A 21,398-nucleotide genomic window follows, 5' to 3' on the forward strand; every position below is an offset into this window, starting at 1 on the left:
AGTGGATCGTAGTAGAGGTAGCCTGATAGTGTTAGAGTGGATTGTAGTAGAGGTAGCCTGATAGTGTTAGAGTGGATTGTAGTAGAGGTAGTCTGATAGAGTGGATTGGAGTAGAGGTAGTCTGATAGTGTTTGAGTGGATTGTGGTAGAGGTAGCCTGATCGTGTTTGAGTGGATTGTGGTAGAGGTAGTCTGATAGTGTTAGAGTGGATTGTAGTAGAGGTAGTCTGATAGAGTGGATTGTGGTAGAGGTAGCCTGATAGTGTTAGAGTGGATTGTGGTAGAGGTAGCCTGATAGAGTGGATTGTGGTAGAGGTAGTCTGATAGAGTGGATTGTGGTAGAGGTAGTCTGATAGTGTTAGAGTGGATTGTGGTAGAGGTAGCCTGATCGTGTTTGAGTGGATTGTGGTAGAGGTAGTCTGATAGTGTTAGAGTGGATTGTAGTAGAGGTAATCTGATAGAGTGGATTGTGGTAGAGGTAGTCTGATAGTGTTTGAGTGGATTGTAGTAGAGGTAGCCTGATAGTATTAGAGTGGATCGTAGTAGAGGTAGCCTGATAGTGTTAGAGTGGATTGTAGTAGAGGTAGCCTGATAGTGTTAGAGTGGATTGTGGTAGAGGTAGCCTGATAGTGTTAGAGTGGATTGTGGTAGAGGTAGTCTGATAGTGTTAGAGTGGATTGTGGTAGAGGTAGCCTGATAGTGTTAGAGTGGATTGTGGTAGAGGTAGTCTGATAGTGTTAGAGTGGATTGTGGTAGAGGTAGCCTGATAGTGTTAGAGTGGATTGTGGTAGAGGTAGTCTGATAGTGTTAGAGTGGATTGTGGTAGAGGTAGTCTGATAGTGTTAGAGTGGATTGTGGTAGAGGTAGCCTGATCGTGTTTGAGTGGATTGTGGTAGAGGTAGTCTGATAGTGTTAGAGTGGATTGTAGTAGAGGTAGTCTGATAGTGTTAGAGTGGATTGTAGTAGAGGTAGTCTGATAGTGTTAAAGTGGATTGTAGTAGAGGTAGCCTGATAGTGTTAAAGTAGATTGTGGTAGAGGTAGCCTGATCGTGTTAGAGTGGATTGTGGTAGAGGTAGCCTGATAGAGTGGATTGTGGTAGAGGTAGCCTGATAGTGTTAGAGTGGATTGTGGTAGAGGTAGTCTGATAGTGTTAGAGTGGATTGTAGTAGAGGTAGCCTGATAGTGTTAAAGTGGATTGTGGTAGAGGTAGCCTGATAGTGTTAGAGTGGATTGTAGTAGAGGTAGCCTGGTCGTGTTAGAGTGGATTGTGGTAGAGGTAGCCTGATAGTGTTAGAGTGGATTGTAGTAGAGGTAGCCTGATAGTGTTAAAGTGGATTGTGGTAGAGGTAGCCTGATAGTGTTAGAGTGGATTGTAGTAGAGGTAGCCTGATAGTGTTAAAGTGGATTGTGGTAGAGGTAGCCTGATAGTGTTAGAGTGGATTGTAGTAGAGGTAATCTGATAGAGTGGATTGTAGTAGAGGTAGCCTGATGCTAGTGTTAAAGTGGATTGTGGTAGAGGTAGCCTGATAGTGTTCGAGTGGATCGTGGTAGAGGTAGCCTGATAGTGTTAGAGTGGATCGTAGTAGAGGTTGCCTGATAGTGTTTGAGTGGATTGTGGTAGAGGTAGTCTGATAGTGTTAAAGTGGATTGTGGTAGAGGTAGCCTGATAGTGTTAAAGTGGATTGTGGTAGAGGTAGCCTAATAGTGTTAGAGTGGATTGTAGTAGAGGTAGCCTGATAGTGTTTGAGTGGATTGTGGTAGAGGTAGCCTGATGCTAGTGTTAAAGTGGATTGGGAAACCATATACATCCATAATGGACTGGATCAACTAGGGCCTGCAGTCTTTCCCTCCTAGAGCTTCAGGGGCTGCATGCATTGGATTCAGCCAAGCCAATGATGAATTGGAGAGAGAAATCACTTGAGTGTGTATGTGTACAGTATGCAGATGTAGTTTATCATTCAACCCCCTCTCCTCTACCTCTCTACCTGAGGACTCATGGACTTACGTTAGTCATTAACTCTCTGCTCCAACATGAATAGATGTCCTGTAATGCTAAGTAGTCGCTGCGTTGCTTCTCATATTCCATGCCTTGGCAAAGTCAAGTGATTTCTCTGTCTCTAGCATGCACGCGCACAGACACACTGTGCACACACTGTACACACACACACACAGACACATACACACCACCATATGTTAATGATGTATGTACATCTCTGGCTTCCTGGGTGCCCTCGTTTCCTTCATTCATTAATCATGAGTGAATAAATACCTTAAATCATTGTATAATCTAGTACCTTTGTTGACCAGAGTTACAGTACAGACTACCCATTATTATACCCTAGTAAGTAGATCATTATTACCCTGTAGTAAGTACATATATACTGCATGATAATAGTAGTCGTGTATAATCTAGTATATTTGTGGCCCTACAGAACGTATTGACCATAATGTTACAATGCACACTGTTAAAATAAAGGTGCTTAGCAGTTTGAACCCTGGAAGTCACATGACTGGGAATACAGATATACATCTGTTGGTCACAGATTTCACATGACTGGGAATACAGATATACATCTGTTGGTCACAGATTTCACATGACTGGGAATACAGATATACATCTGTTGGTCACAGATTTCACATGACTGGGAATACAGATATACATCTGTTGGTCACAGATGACACATGACTGGGAATACAGATATACAGTGGGGCAAAAAAGTATTTAGTCAGCCACCAAATGTGCATGTTCTCCCACGTAAAAGGACTTAGAGAGGCCTGTAATTTTCATCATAGGTACACTTCAACTATGACAGACAAAATGAGAAGGAAAAAATCCAGAAAATCACATTGTAGGATTTGTAATGAATTTATTTGCAAATTATGGTGAAAAATAAGTATTTGGTCACCTACAAACAAGCAAGATTTCTGGCTCTCACAGACCTGTAACTTCTTCTTTAAGAGGCTCCTCTGTCCTCCACTCGTTACCTGTATTAATGGCACCTGTTTGAACTTGTTATCAGTATAAAAGACACCTGTCCACAACCTCAAACAGTCACACTCCAAACTCCACTATGGCCAAGACCAAAGAGCTGTCAAAGGACACCAGAAACAAAATTGTAGACCTGCACCAGGCTGGGAAGACTGAATCTGCAATAGGTAAGCCGCTTGGTTTGAAGAAATCAACTGTGGGAGCAATTATTAGGAAATGGAAGACATACAAGACCACTGATAATCTCCCTCGATCTGGGGCTCCACGCAAGATCTCACCCCGTGGGTTCAAAATGATCACAAGAACGGTGAGCAAAAATCCCAGAACCACACGGGGGGACCTAGTGAATGACCTGCAGAGAGCTGGGACCAAGCGTAGTGTGTTACTGCCTACCATCAGTAACACACTACGCCGCCAGGAACTCAAATCCTGCAGTGCCAGACGTGTCCCCCTGCTTAAGCCAGTACATGTCCAGGCCCGTCTGAAGTTTGCTAGAGAGCATTTGGATGATCCAGAAGAAGATTGGGAGAATGTCATATGGTCAGATGAAACCAAAATAGAACTTTTTGGTAAAAACTCAACTCGTCGTGTTTGGATGCAACTCAGCATTCTTTGTCCTCCAAAGAACACCATACCTACTGTAAAGCATGGGAGTGGAAACATCATGCTTTGGGGCTGTTTTTCTGCAAAGGGAGCAGGACGACTGATCGTGTAAAGGACAGAATGAATGGGGCCATGTATCGTGAGATTTTGAGTGAAAACTTCCTTCCATCAGCAAGGGCATTGAAGATGAAACGTGGCTGGGTCTTTCAGCATGACAATGATCCCATTGGGGCAACGAAGGAGTGGCTTCGTAAGAAGCATTTCAAGGTCCTGGAGTGGCCTAGCCAGTCTCCAGATCTCAACCCTATAGAAAATCTTTGGAGGGAGTTGAAAGTCCGTGTTGCCCAGCAACAGCCCCAAAACATCACTGCTCTATAGGAGATCTGCATGGAGGAATGGGCCAAAATACCAGCAACAGTGTGTGAAAACCTTGTGAAGACTTACAGAAAACGTTTGACCTCTGTCATTGTCAACAAAGGGTATATAACAAAGTATTGAGATAAACTTTTGTTATTGACCAAATACTTATTTTCCACATAATTTGCAAATAAATTCATAAAAAATCCTACAATGTGATTTTCTGGATTTTTTTTCCTCATTTTGTCTGTCATAGTTGAAGTGTACCTGTGATGAAAATTACAGGCCTCTCATCTTTTTAAGTGGGAGAACTTGCCCAATTGGTGGCTGACTAAATACTTTTTTGCCCCACTGTACATCTGTTGGTCACAGATGTCACATGACTGGGAATACAGATATACATCTGTTGGTCACAGATGTCACATAACTGGGAATACAGATATACATCTGTTGGTCACAGATACCTTTAAAAGAAAGGTAGGAGTGTGGATCAGAAAACCAGTGAGTATCTAGTGTGACCACCATTTGCCTCATACAGCGTGACATGATCTCCTGTCGTACCCGTTGATCCAGAGCATCCCAAACATACTCAATGGGTGAGATGTCTGGTGAGTATGCAGACCATGGAAGAACTGGGAAATGCTCAAATTCCAGGAATTGTGTGCATATCCTTGCGACATTGGGCTGTGCATTATCATGCTGAATCGAAGTGATGGCGGTGGAAGAATGGCACGACAACGGGCCTCAGGATATTGTCACGGTATCTCTGTGCATTCAAATTGCCATCGTTAAAATGCAATTGTGTACGTTGTCCGTAGCTTATGCCTGCCCATACCATTACCCGACCGCCACCATGGGGCACTCTGTTCACAACCTTGACATCAGAGCACCTGTGATCTTTTACTTCAGGAAACATGGGTCCAACACTTTACCTGTTGCATTTATATTTTTGTTCAGTGTAGATGGGTGATATAAATGTTATCTTCAGATCAGATGACCATGATTTGGTTAAGGGCAAGAAGGACAACTGCTTGATGCATGGCTGCATGTATATAACAAACTCATATTGAAAGGAAAATACCCATTGATACAGGTACAGCATGCTCCTTCTGACACGACATCCAATAGAAACGCCTCTTCCTTCTCTGTTGACAAATCATTTTTATATCAACACAGGGACACAGCACTTTATATCACTTCAGTGTTGTGGAAAAACCTATTTCTGGACACATTATTCAAATCTCACAGTATACGTCTCAAATAACACCCTATTCACAACATAGTGCACTACTTTAGACCAAGAACCATAGCGCTCTTCAAAAGTAGTGCACTATGTAGGGAATAGGGTGCCATTGGGCTCTGGTAAAAGTAGTGCATTATGTAGGGAATAGGGTGCCATTGGGCTCTGGTAAAAGTCGTGCACTATGTAGGGAATAGGGTGCCATTGGGCTCTGGCAAAAGTAGTGCACTATGTACAGTGTAGGGTACAATTTAGGACACAACCCCAGTGTGTGGAGGGAGGAAGGAAGGAGAGGCTTCCTTCTATTTATTCTGTTTTTCTTCTGGAGTTTAGACTGATCTACTGCACTGGATACACATGTAGCATCACACACGCACGCCACACACACACACACACACACACACACACACACACACACACACACACACACACACACACACACACACACACACACACACACACACACACCACCCCACCCCACCCCACCCCCAACCTGCTTCCTCATTTAAGGTGTTTATGTAGTAAATGGCTAATGGCAGTACAGCTTAACAGTCTCAGTGGTTGTAATGGCAGTACATCTTCACAGTCTCAGAGGTTGTAATGGCAGTACATCTTAACAGCCTCAGAGGTTGTAATGGCAGTACATCTTCACAGTCTCAGTGGCTGTAATGGCAGTACAGTTTAACAGTCTCAGTGGTTGTAATGGCAGTACAGCTTAACAGTCTCAGTGGTTGTAATGGCAGTACAGCTTAACAGTCTCAGTGGTTGTAATGGCAGTATATCTTAACAGTCTCAGTGGCTGTAATGGCAGTACAGCTTAACAGTCTCAGTGGCTGTAATGGCAGTACAGCTTAACAGTCTCAGTGGCTGTAATGGCAGTACAGCTTAACAGTCTCAGTGGTTGTAATGGCAGTACAGATTAACAGTCTCAGTGGTTTTACAGCTCACATGTTAACAATGTCAGTGGTTGTACAGTCCACATGTTAACTGGGGTGTTATTTTTAGGGCCCATTATGCTGTTTGTTCATTCACTGGTACCTGCTAATACCTCTAGCTAAGTAGTGGTTCCCTCTTTTGACAGAGGATGAAGGAGAAACCATAATGCATTTCATTTTACCCTCATTTTCCATTGATGCCAGACTGACAGCAAACAACCCATTACTCTCCCTTATGTTGTGCTAGTTAAAAGAGCCATGAAAATTACAGAGCTACTCTCAAATGGCACCCTATTTCCTACATAGTGCACTAGTTTTGACCAGGGCTCGTGTCCAGGCTCTCTGTTTATGGAATGGCAGCAGAGTGTTTTTGCAGTACAGAGACTATGTCCCAAATGGCACCCCATTCCCTACAAGCCCTATAGGCCCTGGTCAGAAGTAGTGCACTATGTACAGATGGAGGGTCTTAATTTAACCAGAATTCTCACAGCAAAATAATCCTGCAGCAACAGGATTTGAACGTTTAGTCCATAATGTTGCTTGATCGGTGGTTGGGCTAGTACTTGGCCAAAAGTAGGCTACATAAAAGGTGTAATACTGTTAATATAACCGTGGGTTTTCAGTGAATTTATGTAAATGTATGTAAATCACAAAGCTTATCTGCGTTTCCTGCTGGGCAGGAACATTCTCAGTAATAAAAGAGTGATCAAATTAAGATCCTGCATCTGTAAGGAATCGGGTTGCCATTTGGGACACATTTACAGTGTATTTGGAACTGACAGACAGTTACACTAGCTCCATTACTGAGCCATCTCTCTCCTCTCAGCCTCCTCTTAGTCGCCTCTCTCCAAGTCTGCATAATTTTCATGCTTAAATGGATTTATTGTGAATACCGCATATTCTTATGAGATTTCCCTTCCCTTGCTGTCCTTCTTTCTTCCTCTTGCTCTCTCTTCTGGTGTTTATTTCTCTCTCTCTCTCTCTCTATTCATGTCCTCCTCCTCCCCCCTCTCTCTACTTTGTTTCTCCCAACCCTCTCTTTGTTTCTCCTCTCTCTTTTCTCTCTTTCTCTTTCTCCCCCTCTCTCGTTCTCCTGACCTCTCTCTCTCATCCCCCTCCCTCCCTCCCTCCCTCCCTCCCTCCCTCCCTCCCTCCCTCTCTCTCCACAGTTATGGGCTGCCTGTCGGTAGGAGTGGAGGGTCATGTATGATTGAAATAGCAGTAGATAATGGAACAGTGAAACATCAGGAGGAATCCTTGTTCCAGCCCGTGTCAGAGGTAAGCCCAGTTATCTGACTCAAAAGCTCCATGGCACCCCTTTTCCTATATAGTGCCCTCTATGGAACCTGGTCAAAACTAGTGCACTATATAGGAAATAGAGGGCCATTTGGGACTCAGCCCCAGTTATCTCAGCCGAGTCAAATCAAATCAAACTGTATTTGATGAGTCCCCTCATATGCAGCCATACATTGTCTAGGTTTGGCATTTGGACTGAGGGAATATTGCCTATGATCATGTCACGTATTCTGATTATACTGTATCACAAGCAGAGGACTCAATCAAACATGCAGTGTATTGTGTGTGTGTGTGGGGGGGGGGGGGGGGGGGGGGGGGTGTAACAGCAGTGATGTATACAGATACATACTGTCAATTAGATAATACATGGAAAGCATAACATGCACTATACAGACATGAAGAACAGCTGCTCTTTCCATGACATAGACTGACCAGGTGAATCCCTTGTTGATGTCACTTGTTGTTAAATCCACCTCAATCCGTGTAGATGAAGGAGAGGAGACACGTTACAGAAGGATTTTTAAACCTTGAGACAATTGAGACATGGATTGTGTATGTGTCTCATTCAGAGGGTGAATGGGCCAGACAACAGATTGAAGTGTCGTTCAACAGGGTATGGTAGTAGTAGCCAGGCGCACCGGTTTCTGTCAAGAACTGCAACGCTGCTGGGTTTTTCATGCTACACAGTTTCCTGTGTGTATCAAGAATGTTTGGGGGGGTTACAACTAAATGTTAAGAAGGTGTTCTTAATGTTTGGACACTCAGTGTACATTTTGAACTGAAAATTCCTCAGGTTATAACTCTGAAGTCTAGCAATGACATATCTACCAATTTGGTCGGGTTGCCCAGAAAATGTACTTATTGCAGCTTTAAATTGACCGTTAGGGGGGATTGTCGGTTCACTGGATTCACATCCAGAAAACACCTGATTTACATCCTAAATGGCACCCTATTCCCAAAATAATGTACTACTTCCCATAGGGCTCTGATCAAAAGTAGTGCACTAAGAGTAGTGCACTAAACGTAGTGCACTATGTAGGAAATAGGGTTCCATTTGGGACATAGGCATACTTTACCTTACCTGAAGATTTGTATTATTGATTACCATAGCAGGTCTTGTCTATACTGAGTATACCAGACATTAGGAACACCTTCCTAATATTGAGTTGCACCCACTCCTTTTGCCCTCAGAACAGCCTCAATTCGTCGGAGCATGGAATCTACAAGGTGTCAAAAGCGTTCCACAGGGATGCTGGCCCATGTTGGCTGGATGTTGTTTGGGTGGTGGACCATTCTTGATACACACGGGAAACTGTTGAGCGTGAAAAACCCAGCAGCGTTGCAGTTCTTGACACAAACCGGTGCGCCTAGCACCTACTACCATACCCCGTTCAAAAGCACTTAAATATGTTGTCTTGCCCATTCACCTTCTGAATAGCACACATACACAATCGATGTCACATGTCTCAAGGCTTAAAAATCCTTCTTTAACCGGTCTCCTTCCCTTCATCTACACTGATCGAAGTGGATTTAACAAGTGACGTCAATAAGGGATCATAGCTTTCACCTGGATTCACCTGGTCAGTCTATGTTTTGTACAGTCAGTGTATATCATAACTGACTAAATATCTGTAGTAATTTACACGGAACTGTGATGTAATGAACTATACAGTGAATCACATGGACTGTATATAGAAGACTTAACAGGCTTTGCTGATAACTAGTGTGTGTGTGTGTGCGTGTGTGCGTGTGTGCGTGTGTGCGTGTGTGTGTGTGTGTGTGTGTGTGTGTGTGTGTGTGTGTGTGTGTGTGTGTGTGTGTGTGTGTGTGTGTGTGTGTGTGTGTGTGTGTGTGTGTGTGTGTGTGTGTGTGTGTGTGTGTGTGTGTGTGTGTGTGTGTGTGTGTGTGCGCGCGCACCCGGCCTGTCCCCCTGCTACCTACCTACCTGCCTTTGAACGTGTGCATACATTTGTCTTTGTGACATCCTTCCAGGTAGCGTTGGGGCCTATATTCCTGGGGGACGTCCCCTCCCAAAGGGATCAGCCTGCCAGCACCAGGGAGGGGACGGGTTTTGTAGGCTGTATCAGGGAGCTGCAGGTCAACAATAAGGACATCTACATAGCAGGAGAGGCACTGGGAGGGAGGAACATCCACAACTGTGACACACCTGTCTGTCAGCAACTGCCCTGCCGCAATGGAGGCACCTGTGTCAGGTAGGATATGACCATGTGGATATTTCAGTAGTCTTTAAAACAGTATTAGTGTTTTGAAATACTGTCTTTGAGAGCTAAAAGTAATAGACTGAATTATCCAGCTCTATTTAATGTCACCTAATGGTCTTAAAAAATGTAAATCTTCCTACATTGATTAGTAGTAATGGACTCTTAATGAAGGTCCAGGTGCATCAAGGCTAATGGAAATGTGTGAGGCTAGAGGGCCGGCCATATCGCAGTGTATTGATTCATACCATTCATACTATCAGCCATGTTTCAGTCCACTATCTTAACAGTCATACCATTCACACTATCAGCCATGTTTCAGTCCACTATCTTAACAGTCATACCATTCACACTATCAGCCATGTTTCAGTCCACTATCTTAACAGTAATACCATTCACACTATCAGCCATGTTTCAGTCCACTATCTTAACAGTCATACCATTCATACTATCAGCCATGTTTCAGTCCACTATCTTAACAGTCATACCATTCACACTATCGGCCATGTTTCAGTCCACTATCTTAACAGTCATACCATTCATACTATCAGTCATGTTTCAGTCCACTATCTTAACAGTCATACCATTCACACTATCAGCCATGTTTCAGTCCACTATCTTAACAGTCATACCATTAATACTATCAGCCATGTTTCAGTCCACTATCTTAACAGTTATAGCATTCACACTATCAGCCATGTTTCAGTCCACTATCTTAACAGTCATACCATTCATACTATCAGCCATGTTTCAGTCCACTATCTTAACAGTCATACCATTCATACTATCGGCCATGTTTCAGTCCACTATCTTAACAGTCATACCATTCATACTATCAGTCATGTTTCAGTCCACTATCTTAACAGTCATACCATTCACAATATCAGCCATGTTTCAGTCCAATATCTTAACAGTCATACCATTAATACTATCAGCCATGTTTCAGTCCACTATCTTAACAGTCATACCATTCACACGATCAGCCATGTTTCAGTCCACTATCTTAACAGTCATACCATTCACACTATCAGCCATGTTTCAGTCCACTATCTTAACAGTCATACCATTCATACTATCAGCCATGTTTCAGTCCACTATCTTAACAGTCATACCATTCATACTATCAGCCATGTTTCAGTCCACTATCTTAACAGTCATACCATTCATACTATCAGCCATGTTTCAGTCCACTATCTTAACAGTCATACCATTCACACTATCAGCCATGTTTCAGTCCACTATCTTAACAGTCATACCATTCATACTATCAGCCATGTTTCAGTCCACTATCTTAACAGTCATACCATTCATACTATCAGCCATGTTTCAGTCCACTATCTTAACAGTCATACCATTCATACTATCAGCCATGTTTCAGTCCACTATCTTAACAGTCATACCATTCATACTATCAGCCATGTTTCAGTCCACTATCTTAACAGTCATACCATTAATACTATCAGCCATGTTTCAGTCCACTATCTTAACAGTCATACCATTGACACTATCAGCCATGTTTCAGTCCACTATCTTAACAGTCATACCATTCATACTATCAGCCATGTTTCAGTCCACTATCTTAACAGTCATACCATTCACACTATCAGGCATGTTTCAGTCCACTATCTTAACAGTCATACCATTGACACTATCAGCCATGTTTCAGTCCACTATCTTAACAGTCATACCATTCATACTATCAGCCATGTTTCAGTCCACTATCTTAACAGTCATACCATTCATACTATCAGCCATGTTTCAGTCCACTATCTTAACAGTCATACCATTCACACTATCAGCCATGTTTCAGTCCACTATCTTAAGAGTCTTTGACCAGTAAATAGCTAAGGTTATATTGAATCTCTACCCTCGACACGCGGACAACGTTAATCAATTTTTAAAATATATTTTTGCTAATTGAACACTTGACACAAATGAAAAAATCAGGTTAATAATATTTTGTGGTCAGATCATCAAGGCTGCCAAACGCAAAGCTCTACCGTCAGTCAGCGTTGTTAATTATGACTGTGAATTATTTTCCATCACGGTGCCAAACCCTCTTGAACCCCGTAGCTGGTGTAGGGTTATAGAGAGTTCACAGAGCAATCTTCATTCAGTCAATTGACCCGGGTGGCTCTGGCATAATACCAGATGGTTAAAGTATTGGCTGTGGGCATAATGGCTGGTGATTTGATTGCTTCCTGTCTTAATGTCATCGTTCTGTCTTCTACAGCCTGTCTACATTTGCATATTACTGAGATATATTGAAAGAATTGTGTTTTTTATCATAAATGTCCATGGCTCAGCATCTTTGAGAATCTACTTGTTAGAAAAAGTGCTATATAAAACATACATATATATAAATATATATATATATATATATTCTTATAGAATTTGAAAACATACAATCTACCTGCAGTTAATTATTATTATTAAGACTGAACATTGCACATTGTCTGTAGTTTATAAAAGAAACAACTCAAGGTCCTAGGAATAATCATTAGGCCAAATTATCAATGAGGAACAAACAAAGACTATGTATGCGTCCCAAATGGCACCCTATTCCATACAAATGGCACCCTATTCCCTACAAATGGCTCCCTATGCCCATAGGTCTTTGGTCCAAAGTAGTGCACTATAAAGGGAAAAGGGTACCATTTGGAACTCAGGCCTATAATCAGACAATGCTCCAGCCTATAGTGATGATGTACAACGTTCCCCTAAGGATACTTCAGAAAGAAAATGACTCATTAAAGAGTTGGTTGCAGAGATGTCTTTGAATTCTGGAGGACATATACATTCAAAAGAAGTGTAGGAGTTGAATTATAGATAAATTGTCTACTGTTTTAATAAGTTATTGTATGGGTATGTTCATTCTGTTTGTTGTGTTTTGAAATGTCCTAAATTCAAGGAATCCACACAACAGATAAGGGACTTTGAGTACAGCCTTGAGGAACCTTATTGTAAAGTGTTACCTTTAATAAAGCAGCAGAAGAGGTCTTGTTAAAACTCTGCTTTGCTGGTGACTGGCTGGCTGCCTGGCTGGCTGCCTGACGGGCTGGTGCCTGGCTGTTGCCGGCCTGGTTGGCTGGCTGGCTGCCTGGCTGGCTGCCAGACTGGCTGGTGCCTGGCTGGCTGGTGCCTAGCTGGCTGTTGCCGGGCTGGTTGGCTGGCTGGTGCCTGCCTGGCTGGCTGGTGCCTGGCTGGCTGTTGCCGGGCTGGTGCCTGGCTGGCTGGCTGGTACCTGACTGGCTAGCTGTTGCTTGGCTGGCTGGTGGCTGGCTGGTGGCTGGCTGATGCCTGACTGGCTGGCTGGCTGGTGGCTGGCTGGTGCCTGACTGGCTGGCTGGCTGGGGTGGAATGGCTACCAGATGTAGTGAAGGTGTGGATGGATAAGGGGATGCGGTAGGGTTGACACACACTTTAGTTCTTAATGGCTGTAATCAGAGGCTTGATTACATTAAATATGGGTAGTAACAAAATGGTTTTCCCATTTTTACCTTCACGCAATCATTTGATTACAAAGTGTGTTTATGTTTAGTGATTGTTGTGAATATGTAAATCGCATACACACATATCGTATTATCTGTATGTGAACCCACACACATGCATGTACACAAACACACTGTTCCACACACACAAACACACTGTTCCACACACACAAACACATCGTTCCACACACACAAACACATCGTTCCACACACACAAACACACCGTTCCACACACACAAACACACCGTTCCACACACACAAATACACCGTTTCACACACACAAACACACCGTTCCACACACACAAACACACTGTTCCACACACACAAACACACTGTTCCACACACACAAACACATCGTTCCACACACACAAACACACCGTTCCACACACACAAACACACCGTTCCACACACACAAACACGCCGTTCCACACACACAAACACACCGTTCCACACACACAAACACACCGTTCCACACACACAAACACACCGTTTCACACACACAAACACACTGTTCCACAAACACACCGTTCCACACACACAAACACACCGTTCCACACACACAAACACACCGTTACACACACACAAACACACCGTTCCACACACACAAACACACTGTTCCACACACACAAACACACTGTTCCAAACACACAAACACACCGTTCCACACACACAAACACACCGTTCCACACATAAAGGACTTCTTGTAGTCTCCTCTACCATTGAAGGACAAGAACGTTACAGGAACCTTACAAACCAACACACTGCTATTCATTATTAAAGGCTACATATTTAATCTGTTGAGTAGCAGATTAACTACTGAATAATGGATTGGCCTGCACATGATATCTCTGGCAGATGAGCTCTCAGTAATCAAGTTGTGTGGTGCCCAATGTCATAAACTGAGTACACCAAACATGAAAAACACCTTTCTAATATTGAGTTGCACCCCTCTACAGGGATGCTGACCCATGTTGACTCTGATGCTTCCCACAGTTGTATCAAGTTGGCTGGATGTCCTTTGGGTGGTGAACCATTCTTGATACAAACAGGAAACTGTTGAGCGTTAAAAAAAAACAGTAGCATTGCAGTTCTTGACACACACCGGTGCGCCTGACACCTACTACAATACCCCGTTCAAAGGCACTTAAATATTTTCTCTTGCCCGTTCACCCTCTGAGTGGCACACATACACAACCCATGTCTCAGTTGTCTCAAGGCTTCAAAATAAGTGCAAGTTGGTGTTTTAAATGCAGCTCTTGATGGGATTTAGCTTTGTAGTCTATTGCCTTAGTCAGTTTGGCTTCATCACCTACTTATTGCAAATACTTTTGAGATAAAATGTACAAAGACAAAAAATATCCACCCAAAGGTTTTACTTTGAATTCAGAATGGATTCAGAATGCACTATTAATTTCAATGATAAATTCATTTTCCTCATGAAACAAAAACTGCACCATACATTATAAAACTATACCATACATTCACTCCCTGAAACTTGTAAATGGAGTCACTGCGAGGCATAGCTACCTAGGTCATGATCAAACTGGGTTAAAATGTTCTCCATATTTCACAGTGTTCTCCAACACACACACATTTGACAAGTAAAAATAATAAGCTGTCAGTACCATGGGTGATTTTATAAAACATGTCAAATAACCCCGTTGAAACAAACCCTGCTGAATCGTTTCAGGGAAATGTAAGGCGGAGGCGGACGGTTATAGCTCGTCATGAGGTTTTGTTCTCGGTTCAACAGAATCATGACCCAGCCATCTAGCACGGTGACGGTTCATGACCCAGCCATCTAACACGGTGCCGGTTCATGACCCAGCCATCTAACACGGTGACGGTTCATGGCCCGGCCTTCTAACACGGTGACGGTTCATGACCCAGCCATCTAACACGGTGACGGTTCATGACCCAGCCATCTAACACGGTGACGGTTTATGACCCAGCCATCTAACACGGTGACGGTTCATGACCCAGCCATCTAACACGGTGACGGTTCATGACCCAGCCATCTAACACGGTGACGGTTCATGACCCAGCCATCTAACACGGTGACGGTTTATGACCCAGCCATCTAACACGGTGACGGTTCCCGCTTCGGATTCTGCAGCTTTGACTCGCTGACACTGCTACAGGGAAACTTCAGCTGTTTAGTTGGCCTTGGTCACCGTAACCGTGGTAACTTTACGTTTTGGCTGGGCATTGAGTCAGAAGATATAGAACGCTTCTGTATGTAGTACCGCCCAGTTAAAGCTCCAGTATGTTTATCTCTGGCCCTGCAGTGGTGGAATAACACGTCAATATACACAGCGTCATTCTGAACTCGAACCACATACTGTAAATGTAATGCCTTCCAGACAATCATGTACTGTAAGATGGAGTTCAAGTAGATACTATTCAGCGCCATGCAGCACATAAACAAGCTAAAGTTCATGCTGAAAGTAGTGCATGAAAACCACACAACACACATAACAGATATGATCAACATCCTATAGGAAAATACACAACATCCTATAGGAAAATACACAACATCTTATTGAAAATACACAACATCCTATTGGAAAATACACAACATCCTATTGGAAAATACACAACATCCTATTGGAAAATACACAACATCCTATTGGAAAATACACAACATCCTATAGGAAAATACACAACATCTTATTGAAAATACACAACATCCTATAGGAAAATACACAACATCCTATAGGAAAATACACAACATCCTATAGGAAAATACACAACATTCTACTGGAAAATACACAACATCCTATAGGAAAATACACAACATCCTATAGGAAAATACACAACATCCTATTGGAAATACACAACATCTTATTGGAATTACACAACATCCTATAGGAAAATACACAACATCCTATAGGAAAATAAACAACATCCTATAGGAAAATACACAACATCCTATAGGAAAATACACAACATCCTATAGGAAAATACACAACATCTTATTGAAAATACACAACATCCTATTGGAAAATACACAACATCCTATTGGAAAATACACAACATCTTATTGGAAATACACAACATCTTATTGGAAATACACAACATCCTATAGGAAAATACACAACATCTTATTGAAAATACACAACATCCTATAGGAAAATACACAACATCTTATTGAAAATACACAACATCCTATAGGAAAATACACAACACCCTATAGGAAAATACACAACATCCTACTGGAAAATACACAACATTCTATTGGAAAATGCATAACATCTTATTGAAAATACACAACATCCTATTGGAAAATACACCACATCCTATTGGAAAATACACAACATTCTATTGGAAAATACACAACATCTTATTGAAAATACACAACATCGTGGCCTCCCGGGTGGCGCAGTGGTCTAGGGCACTGCATCGCAGTGCTAACTGCGCCACCAGAGTCTCTGGGTTCGTGCCCAGGCTCTGTCGCAGCCGGCCGCGACCGGGAGGTCCGTGGGGCGACGCACAATTGGCATAGCGTCGTCCGGGGTAGGGAGGGTTTGGCCGGTAGGGATATCCTTGTCTCATCACGCTCCAGCGACTCCTGTGGCGGGCCGGGCGCAGTGCGCGCCAGCCAAGGGGGGACAGGTACACGGTGTTTCCTCCGACACATTGGTGCGGCTGGCTTCCGGGTTGGAGGCGCGCTGTGTTAAGAAGCAGTACGGCTGGTTGGGTTGTGCTTCGGAGGACGCATGGCTTTCGACCTTCGTCTCTCCCGAGCCCGTACGGGAGTTGTAGCGAAGAGACAAGGTAGTAATTACTATCGATTGGATACCACGAAAATTGGGGAGAAAAATGTGACAAAAATTTTTAAAAAAATTAAAAAATAAATAAAATAAAAAATACACAACATCCTATAGGAAAATACACAACACCCTATAGGAAAATACACAACATCATATTGGAAAATACACAACATCCTATTGGAAAATACACAACATCATATTGGAAAATACACAACATCCTATTGGAAAATACACAACACCCTATAGGAAAATACACAACATCATATTGGAAAATACACAACATCCTACTGGAAAATACACAACATTCTATTGGAAAATGCATAACATCTTATTGGAAATACACAACATCCTATTGGAAAATACACAACATCCTATTGGGAAATACACCACATCCTATTGGGAAATACACCACATCCTATTGGAAAATACACCACATCCTATTGGAAATACACAACATCCTATTGGAAAATACACCACATCCTATTGGAAAATACACAACATCCTATTGGAAAATACACAACATCTTATTGGAAATACACAACACCCTATTGGAAAATACACCACATCCTATTGGAAAATACACCACATCCTATTGGAAAATACACCACATCTTATTGGAAAACACACAACATCCTATTGGAATATACACCACATCCTATTGGAAAATACACCACATCCTATTAGAAAATACACAACATCTTATTGGAAATACACAACATCCTATTGGAAAATAGACAACATCCTATTGGAAAATACACAACCCCCATATATAGACAGACGGCTTAGGTGAGGTTTACTACATTATCCTGTCTGTCTGTCTACATAATCAATCACCACAATCATTGTATTAATGACAAATAACGACCATGGCAGCTTTTCACAGAGTGTATTGGACTACAGTCATCATCTGACATGTCTTTAGATCTGAGCCTTACAACTGCCACTTCATTAGTAGAGGCTGCCTCCCTAATGGGACCCTATTCCCTGCCAGACCCCTGGTCAAAAGTAGTGCACTATACATGTAATAGGGTGCCATTTAGGACGCAGACAGAGTTGAATGTCCTATGTAATAAGGTCATCATGGTATTGGGGTTTGGTAGACATCTGCTTATCTTAGAGAGATACGCTATCTTTGTCTTCTTACAGACATTTTCTATGTAATAGCTGTGTGCTGTAACAGTCTCCACTTTTCTGGGAAGGCTTTCCACTAGATGTTGGAACATTGCTGCGGGGACTTGCTTCCATTCAGCCCATTCAGAGTATTAGAGGGGGCGGGCACTGATGTTGGGCAATTAGGCCTGGCTCGCAGTCGGTGTTCCAATTCATCCCAAAGGTGTTGGATGGGGTTGAGGTCAGGGCTCTGTGCAGGCCAGTCAAGTTCTTCCACACCGATCTCGACAAACCATTTCGGTTTGGACCTTGCTTTGCGCACGGGGGCATTGTCATGCTGAAACAGGAAAGGGCCTTCCCCAAACATTTGCCACAAAGTTAAAAGCACATAATTGTCTAGAGTGTCATTGTAAGCTGTAGCATAAAGATTTCACTTAACCCCAGACCATTATTCCTCCTCCACCAAACTTTACAGTTGGCACTATGCATTGGGGCAGCGTTCTCCTAGCGTCTGCCAAACCCAGATTCGTCCGTTGGACTGCCAGATGGTGAAGCGTGATTCATCACTCCAGAGAATGCGTTTCCACTGCTCCAGAGTCCAATGGAGGCAAACTTTACACCACTCCAGCCGACGCTTGGCATTGCATGTGGTGATGTTAGACCACGGAACCCCACTTCATGAAGCTCCCGAACAGTTCTTGTGGTGATGTTGCTTCCAGAGACAGTTTGGAACACGGTAGTGAGTGTTCCAACCGAAGACAGACAATTTTTACACACTAATCATTTTAGCACTCGGCGATCCCGTTGTGTGAGCTTGTGTGGACTACCACCTGACGGCTGAGCCGTTGTTGCTCCTAGACGTTTCCACTTACAATAAGAGCACATATAGTTGACCGGAGCAGCTATATCAGAGCAGACATTTGACGAACTGACTTGTTGGAAAGGTGGCATCTTATGACGGTGCCACATTGAAAGTCACTGAGCTCTTCGGTAAAGCCATTCTACTGCCAATGTTGGTGTATAGAGATTACATGGCTTGATTTTATACACCTGTCAGCAACGGGTGTGACTGAAATAGCCAAATCCATAAATTTGAAGGGGTGTCCACTTACTTTTGTGTATATATAGTGTATTTTGTATACAAATCCAACGTGCCCCTGTTAAAGTAGACTATGTACTGTATATTACACTGAACACATTTTAACACAGACATAAGTGTTCATCATGTAGTAGTTTTTAGATAACAGGTCAGACATACCATCATGTAGCTCCAAGGTGGCTTAGCAGTTCAGACGTCTTTTTCCGTATTGTCGTGTCGTGTCCTGTATATATATATATTTACACCTTTTCTTCACATATCTTTTATTTATTTTATTATCCAAGAACTCAACTACAAAAGCTTTCCTGCAAAAGCTTTCCTGCAACCCGCTTCACCAATTACAATAAGTATTATTTACCTCAATCTGAAAACCCATCGTGGAAGATAGCCAGGGGCTAATTCAGAAGCTAGCCTGAAAGCTAACCAGAAGCTACTCCGATAGCTAGCCAGAAGCTAATCTGCAGCTGCCCCGAAATTAGCCGGTTTGCTGGCTAGCGTTGGTGTTTCAGCTGCCCACGTTTTGCGGTCATCAGCTATTCCTTTAGCTCGATAATCTACCGGCACTTTTGTGCAACGCGACTCGGACCGGAGCATTCCGGGACTTTTTTTCACTCAGTTTCCCCGGATTCCAACCGCAGGCTCTGGACACTTGCACCTTGATTTCGCAGCTAGCTAGCTGCATACCGTGTGACTATTGGCTTACGTCGACCCCGGAGCAAACTCAAATCATGCTGGAGCTAGCCAGCTGAGGAGTTCCATCACCATCCGGACCCGTTCCTTTTGTTGCTGCTGCAGATACGGAACCCCACCGGGCCTTCACGACTGACTGCCGACGTTATCTGCCCGAGGGATTTATCCAACCGGCACCTCCGTCCCGACGTTACCTGAACGCTGATCTGAGGCCCGCTAATCGTTAGCTGTCTTATCGGCTGCTATCTGAACAAAACCCCACTACACGGAACCTACCGACGGAAACGCACGAGGTATCTACAAACAGACCTCCATCCTATGCTGCTACCGATAGCCATATACCCGGCCAGCTGTCTGGATCGCCACGACCCCAACCAACCTCTACTCACTGGACCCTTATTGATCACTCGATTAAGCATGCCTCTCCTTAATGTAAATATGCCCTGTCCATTGCTGTTCTGGTTAGTGTTTATTGGCTTATTTCACTGTAGAGATTCTAGCCCTGCTCTCTATACCATATCCAACCTCTCAGTTCCACCACCCACATATGCGATGACATCACCTGGTTTCAATGATGTTTCTAGAGACAAGTTCTCTCTCATCATCACTCAATACCTAGGTTTACCTCCACTGTATTCACATCCTACCATACCTTTGTCTGTACATTATTCCTTTAAACTATTTTATCGCCCCCAGAAACTTCCTTTTACTCTCTGCTCTAGTAGCTCTAGGCGACCAATTCTCATAGCTTTTAGCCGTACCATTATCCTACTTCTCCTCTGTTCCTCTGGTGATGTAGAGGTGAATCCAGGCCCTGCAGTACCTGGCTCCACTCCTATTCCCCAGGCGCTCTCTTTTGATGACTTCTGTAACCGTAATAGCCTTGGCTTCATGCATGTTAACATTAGAAGCCTCCTCCCTAAGTTTGTTTTGTTCACTGCTTTAGCACACTCTACCAACCCGGATGTTTTAGCCGTGTCTGAATCCTGGCTTAGAAAGACCACCAAAAATTCAGACATTTTTATCCCCAATTACAATATTTTCAGACAAGATAGAACGGCCAAAGGGGGCGGTGTTGCAATCTACTGCAAAGACTGCCTGCAGAGTTCTGTTATACTTTCCAGGTCTGTTCCCAAACAATTTGAACTTCTACTTTTAAAAATCCACCTCTCTAAAAACAAGTCTCTCACCGTTGCCGCCTGCTATAGACCACCCTCTGCCCCCAGCTGTGCTCTGGACACTATATGTGAACTGATTGCCCCCCATCTATCTTCAGAGCTCGTGCTGCTAGGCGACCTAAATTTGAACATGCTCAACACCCCAGCCACCCTACAATCTAAGCTTGATGCCCTCAATCTCACACAAATTATCAATGAACCTACCAGGTACAACCCCAATTCCGTAAACACGGGTACCCTCATAGATATCATCCTAACAAACTTGCCCTCCAAATACACCTCTGCTGTTTTCAACCAAGATCTCAGCGATCACTGCCTCATTGCCTGCATCCGTAATGGGTCAGCGGTCAAACGACCTCCACTCATCACTGTCAAACGCTCCCTGAAACACTTCAGCGAGCAGGCCTTCCTAATCGAC

General features: G+C 43.2%; 1 protein-coding gene across 1 annotated transcript in view; it reads left to right on the forward strand.

The window, feature by feature from the left end:
• Window positions 1–21,398, forward strand: part of LOC129845398 (protein eyes shut homolog) — a 201,992-nt gene that overhangs the window by 108,890 nt on the left and 71,704 nt on the right. The window contains exons 5-6 of the mRNA XM_055913310.1: window positions 7,294–7,402; window positions 9,413–9,633. Of these exons, the coding sequence (XP_055769285.1) occupies window positions 7,294–7,402; window positions 9,413–9,633 (330 nt within the window). The remainder of the gene's footprint in view (window positions 1–7,293; window positions 7,403–9,412; window positions 9,634–21,398) is intronic.

Source organism: Salvelinus fontinalis, unplaced genomic scaffold (assembly GCF_029448725.1).
Source record: "Salvelinus fontinalis isolate EN_2023a unplaced genomic scaffold, ASM2944872v1 scaffold_0294, whole genome shotgun sequence".
Taxonomy (NCBI): Eukaryota; Metazoa; Chordata; class Actinopteri; order Salmoniformes; family Salmonidae; genus Salvelinus; species Salvelinus fontinalis.